Source organism: Lacerta agilis, chromosome 13 (assembly GCF_009819535.1).
Source record: "Lacerta agilis isolate rLacAgi1 chromosome 13, rLacAgi1.pri, whole genome shotgun sequence".
Taxonomy (NCBI): domain Eukaryota; kingdom Metazoa; phylum Chordata; class Lepidosauria; order Squamata; family Lacertidae; genus Lacerta; species Lacerta agilis.
Window position 1 is genome coordinate 48,068,390 of NC_046324.1, and position 6,415 is coordinate 48,074,804.

Sequence of the window (6,415 nt, forward strand, 5' to 3'; positions counted from 1 at the left end):
TATAATATATTTTAAAAAAATATTAGAAGATACAATTCCTGACCAGAGAGGAATGGCAGATTAGTTGATGGATTGTGCCAAAATGGCAAAAATGACTGGAAGAATCAGAAATCAGGAGGACTAAAATTTCAATAAAGAATGGGGATTTTTTTTTAAAAAAAATTATCTTAAAAACCTTTGTAAAGAGTTAAAATTGTTAGTAGGATTGGAATAACACGTAGTTTAATGGTGAATTTTGGATATAATGGAGATGTAAAAGATTTGGATTATTATAAAAGATGCAGGAGAGAATGAGTAACAACAGGACCCACGAAGGGGGGAAGTCCAGGAGATTTGATCTATTTTGGCAGCTAAGGGTAAAGAGAGTTTGTGGGGTGGAGTTCTTAGTTTGTTTTGCTTCCGTTTTATCATTTATTTTGTTTTTTCCCATATTTTATTTTTTTAAATCTGTGATCTTCAGATGGAAGTCGGTACACGCATTTCGCAAAATAAAAATAAGAAAGCCGTTTCGACTTCTTTCTCACGAAAGTCTCATACGGGCCCAGCAAGAACAGACGAGCTTCGAAATGGATCTTCGTGGAGGTAATTTATTGAGCTGCAACTGACTCGCTCATTGCAGATCAGGAACGCAAGATGGTCGTGTTGAAGGCAAACCTTTTGCAATTTTGGTGTCCTGCTTATTTGTTCTGCTATACTCAGATTTTTTATAAACAACAACAACAACCATTGTCTCTGTAGCAAAGGCACATCCAAGGCAGGGCTCACCGGAAAGAGGTTAATACCTCAAGTGAGAAAAGACCATCAGTCCCAGCGAGTCGACGTCTTTCACACTGCAGGTCGGACCTCACCACACCCGGCACCGGCCAATCACCTCTTGCAGAATCCGGATCCCTTCGACGCTCTTGTCCTTCAAGGCCAGCGCCAGGAGAACCGGCTTGTTCCCAGCTTCCTGAGACACCGACGTCGCCAGATGTTTGGCACAGATGTGGACGAGGGGCTGGAAATTAACCCGTGTTAGAAACAGAGATATAAATTCTAGGAGTCAAATGACACCTTAATGAATGAATGAATGATAATAATAATAATTTATTATTTATACCCCGCCCATCTGGCTGGTTTCCCCAACCACGCTGGGCGGCTTCCAACAAAATATTAAATGCAATAATATATTAAAAATTGGGACGTGGGTGGCGCTGTGGGTTAAACCACAGAGCCTAGGGCTTGCGGATCAGAAGGTTGGAGGTTCGAATCCCCCATGACGGGGTGAGCTCCCGTTGCTCGGTCCATGTTCCTGCCCACCTAGCAGTTCGAAAGCACGTCAAAGTGCAAGTAGATAAATAGGTACCGCTCCGGCGGGAAGGTAAACGGCGTTTCCGTGCGCTGCTCTGGTTCGCCAGAAATGGCTTTGTCATGCTGGCCGCATGACCCAGAAGCTGTACACCGGCTCCCTCAGCCAGTAAACCGAGATGAGCACCGCAACCCCAAAGTCGGACATGACTGGACCTAATGGTCAGGGGTCCCTTTACCTTTACCTATATTAAACATTAAAAGCTTCCCTAAACAGGGCTGCCTTCAGATGTCTTCTAAAAGTCTGGTAGTTGTTTTTCTCTTTGACATGTGGTGGGAGGGCATTCCACAGGGCGGGTGCCACTACCGAGAAGGCCCTCTGCCTGGTTCCCTGTAACTTGGCTTCTCACAGAGAGGGAACCGCCAGAAGGCCCTTGGCACTGGACCTCAGTGTCCGGGCAGAACAATAGGGGTGGAGACGCTCCTTCAGGTATACTGGACCGAGGCCATTTAGGGCTTTAAAGGTCAGCACCAACACTTTGAATTGTGCTCGGAAATGTTCTGGGAGCCAATGTAGGTCTTTCAAGACCGGTGTTATGTGGTCTCGGCGGCTGCTCCCAGTCACCAGTCTAGCTCCACATTCTGGATTAGTTGTAGTTTCCGGGTCACCTTCAAAGGTAGTCCCAAATAGAGCGCATTGCAGTAATCCAAGCGAGATATAACTAGAGCATGCACCACTCCGGCAAGACAGTCTGCAGTGTATTTAAATCGAGGTTATGGTCCCCCACAGTGATACACCTAGGTACTTTATTTTCCTTACAGGAGTACAAAGCAAATGGTCTGCGGGGCAGCGCAGCAACATAAGACTTGCCTCTTTGGGTGCTGTGCGAGCCAGCCGATTTGCAGGGCACCAAAAGAGTTGTGTCTGTTGGTGCCGTGCTGCCCCGCAGACCAGCTGACGATCACGACATCGCAGCCACGCCAGACTGCCAGGTGGAGATGTCAGTTGCCAAACTGGCATCCAGACATCTCCATGTGGTCTAGCAGATTTCAGCTGGGAGACTGAGGGCTACCTTACGACATTAGAGCCACCTCCATGAGGCTCGGGTCACCTGGATATTTCTCAGGGGCCCAAGAGGAAGCACATTTCCGCCACAGTTGCTTGCTTAATGGTAAATGTTGCCAGCTATCATGAAAATGTGTGATTTTAATTAGTGTTAGCCACCCTGAGCCCGGTTTTTGGCTGGGAAGGGCGGTGTATAAATAAATTATTATTATTATTATTATTATTATTATTATTATTATTATTATTATTATTATTAAATGCACCCCAGCTGGTTGGTTTAACGGTATGCAGTAATTGGGCTCCGGTTTTCCTCTTCCCTCCCCATTCTTTTTTCCTTTTGTGTCGTGCCTATTTAGGCAGGGATCGTGTGCTTTTCTGAACAGAACTGAGGAAGAATGAATGAATGAACAAACCTCATCTTTGCCAAGCAGGACTTTTGTGGTGAGCAAAGGGCTGCTGATACCGTCGGCCACCACGTTCGGCTCCACCGAGACGAGGGTCCCCATCTTCCCGTACTGGGTCACCACCACCAGGATCGTGTTGGCGAAGGCTGTGCACACCACCTCGGTCGGGATACCCTGCACCACCTCCTCGGCCTGCTTGGAGTCCACAATGGATCTTGTGGCCATGGCGATAGCTTTCAACTGGCAAAAACAAAACCCACAAGGGAACGTTATTTGGCTCAGACCTCACAACCAGCAGGGAACAAACAGCCAGCAGCACACCGACATGGGGCTTCCCTTGAGCTTGGCGTGGAAGCTGCAGATAGCGTAAAATGCTGCAGCACGATTGCTGGCAGGAGTAAGACCCTGTGAGCGTTTAATACTTCTGCTCAGAGATCAGCACTACAGGTGAAACTCTAAAAATTAGAATATCATGGAAAGGTTCATTTCTTTCAGTAATTCAACTTAAAAGGTGAAACTAATATATGAGATAGACTGATGGCATGCAAAGCGAGATATGTCAAGCCTTTATTTGTTAGTATTGTGATGATTATGGCATACGGCTGATGAGAACCCCAAATTCACAATCTCAACTTTGGGGTTTTCATCAGCTGTGCGCCATAATCATCACAATTATAACAAGCGAAGGCTTGACATATCTCGCTTTGCATGTCATGAGTCTATCTCATATATTAAACTCCAGTAGCTAATGAAGACAATTGCTTACATAAATGAACTTTTCCACGATATTCTAATTTTCCGAGTTTCACCTGTAGTTGCTGATTTCCTACTGGGTCAGGTTCAAGGGGCTACTATTAGCAGCACTCGAAATTAGCCGGACGCACTTTGCACCTGGGTATCAGCCACTTGCGACCAAGCAAAGATGCCCAGGTGCCATGATGGTGCCTGACATTCAAAGTGTTGGTGCCGACCTGGAAAGCCCTAAATGGCCTCGGCCCATTATACCTGAAGGAGCGTCTCCACCCCCATCGTTCAGCCCAGACACTGAGGTCCAGCTCCGAGGGCCTTCTGGCAGTTCCCTCCCTGCGAGAAGCGAAGTTACAGGGAACCAGGCAGAGGGCCTTCTCGGTGGTGGCGCCCGCCCTGTGGAACGCCCTCCCGTCTGATGTCAAGGAAATAAACAACTATCTGACTTTTAGAAGACATCTGAAGGCAGCCCTGTTTAGGGAAGTTTTTAATGTTTGATGTTTTATTGCTTTATTATTAATAATATTCTGTTGGGAGCCACCCAGAGTGGCTGGGGAAACCCAGCCAGATGGGCAGGGTATAAATATTATTATTATTATTATTATTATTATTATTATTACAGCATCGCCACCATCTGGAGCTGCAAACCTGGGTATCCTTGGATCTTCACTATTTCCTTTTTATATATAAATAATTTTTATTGAATTTTACATACATTCTTTCAAACATCCATTCTTATTCATCTCTTATACATATTTTTGACTTCCCTAAACCTCTTCTCAGGATTTTCGAATTTTTTATTGTATTTCCAACTTCACTATTATTTTTAACCACTATAATTAATTATTACCACCCAAAATTATTTCTATAATATTTCCTAAATATTTAACCTTACAAAACGTCTTGTAGTCCTATTAGCGTGATTTGTTGTTTACAATTGTCTTTCAAATATTTCTCAAACTTAGTCCAACCCTTCAGGAATTCCTGGTCCCGCCGGTTTCGAACTCTTCCTGTCATCTTATCTAGTTCTGCATAGTCCATTCATTTTGTCTGCCATCGATCTTGACTATTTTCAAGCAACACGCCCTCTAGAATTCTATCGGTGATATTATGAATGAATTACCGGAAACAAAAAGTCGTATTGAAAAATACAACTATCGAGCTATTTTGCTAAAAAAATGGCGAGGTATTCTGTTTTGGCGACTGTAATCGTGGTTTAGGGAGCCATATGGTGCCTAGGTTATTATATCATAGAATCCTAGAGTTGGAAGAGACCACAAGGGCCATCCAGTCCAACCCCCTGCCAAGCAGGAAACACCACCAAAGCATTCCTGACAGATGGCTGTCAAGCCTCTGCTTAAAGACCTCCAAAGAAGGAGACTCCACCACACTCCTTGGCAGCAAATTCCACTGTCCAACAGCTCTCACTGTCAGGAAGTTCTTCCTAATGTTTAGGTGGAATCTTCTTTCTTGTAGTTTGAATCCATTGCCCCGTGTCCGCTTCTCTGGAGCAGCAGAAAACAACCTTTCACCCTCCTCTATATGACATCCTTTTATATATTTGAACATGGCTATCATATCACCCCTTTACCTTCTCTTCTCCAGGCTAAACATACCCAGCTCCCTAAGCCGTTCCTCATAAGGCACCGTTTCCAGGCCTCTGAACATTTTGGTTGCCCTCCTCTGGACATGTTCCAGCTTGTCAGTATCCTTCTTGAACTGTGGTGCCCAGAACTGGAGTTTCTGACTATTAGAATATACAGCCATTAAGGACTTGGGGCCCGGTTATCCCCTTGGCAGCTTTGAACTGCAGACCTGGCACTGTTACGCTGGGAAACAGAACACCCGTTCCGCATTTGCAAGAAACCAATCTTTTAGTGTGGCAGCAACTGTACACTTTGGAACTCCCTGCCTATTGAAACTGTGCAGCCGCCTTCTCTGCGCTCCTTTCGCCCCCTGATAAAAAAACAAAACTATTCCTTTAGGCAAGTCCGCTAGGCCTGCACAACCCTGAGATGAGCGTTTCCGGTTTATCTCTGTGTGTAAAGCCTTCCCTAGAGAACAGGCAATGATTCCAGGTGGGGGTTTGGGGGGGGGGGGAGAGAAGGCCGGATCCTGTGGGCTGGCTTTCTCACAACCAAGGCAACCTGGAACGAAGGGTTTGCTATCTTTTCTTTCTTTTTACCGCCTACTTAGAATTTTAGCATCTGCGGAGTTAATCCAAGCAGTTTGCAAGGGAGCGGGTCGGGGGTGGGGGGCGGAGCGCTGTTTTGGAGACCTGCTTCTTCGCTTTCCTTCCAGGATGTTGCACCTTCCTAGACATTTACAGAATTATAATACAACGACGGCCCGGGATTTTAGCCATTTGCAACGCAAACCCCGCGGACTGTTTTGCAGATTCGCTCTTTTGCCGTTGCACCTACCTAGGATTTTGGGGAGGTTGGCCAAACGCGTGCGCCTCTGGAGAGAAGGCGAGGGGACCCCCGTGCGCGCCCCGGGACGCAGCTGGGGACTCTCCGGCTCCGGGAGCGCCGCGCGGCCTCTTCCCCGCGATCGGGGCCGCAGACCGAGGCTTCCTGGGCTGGGAAGGCGAGGGAAGCCGGGAAGGGAAACGAGACAAAGTCCGCTCCGCCTCCGACGCGCTTCTCTTTGCGCAGCGGAAACCCGCCTCCCTCGCTCTTTCTCCGTCGCCGCCTGCTCCTCCTCCTCTTCGGATCGCCTTTCTCCTCCCCTCTTTTCTGGCGCTGCCTGGGCGGAGCCGAGGGCGAGGGGGCCTCTGAGCATGTCCAAAACAAAACGCCCTCTCCGATCCGCGCAGCGGGGTTTGCTTCGCTTCGCTTTTCTCGTGGTCTGGCGTCTCATAAGTGTTAGATTCATTTTGCAGTCGCCTTTCCCCCAGAGTCAGTGCCGG

At 47.2% G+C, this 6,415-nt stretch overlaps 1 protein-coding gene across 1 annotated transcript; it reads right to left on the reverse strand.

Moving 5' to 3' along the window:
* Positions 1–567: 567 nt before the first annotated feature.
* Positions 568–6,012, reverse strand: PSMG3 (proteasome assembly chaperone 3). The gene is made up of 3 exons (XM_033167908.1): positions 5,928–6,012; positions 2,767–2,997; positions 568–997 (listed from the first exon to the last, which is right to left on the reverse strand). The coding sequence occupies exons 2-3, from the start codon at positions 2,980–2,982 to the stop codon at positions 845–847; spliced, it is 369 nt and encodes a 122-aa protein (XP_033023799.1). The 5' UTR covers positions 2,983–2,997; positions 5,928–6,012; the 3' UTR covers positions 568–844.
* Between the last annotated feature and the right edge of the window lie 403 nt (positions 6,013–6,415).

What these genes read in the sequence shown, in the direction of transcription:
- PSMG3 (XM_033167908.1), bottom strand. Translation starts at nt 2,982, where the DNA reads ATGGCCACAAGATCCATTGTGGACTCCAAGCAGGCCGAGGAGGTGGTG. An exon ending in TCCTGCTTGGCAAAGATGAG is followed by an intron (nt 998 to 2,766) that starts GTTTGTTCATTC and finishes GTTAATTTCCAG; the next exon opens with CCCCTCGTCCACATCTGTGC.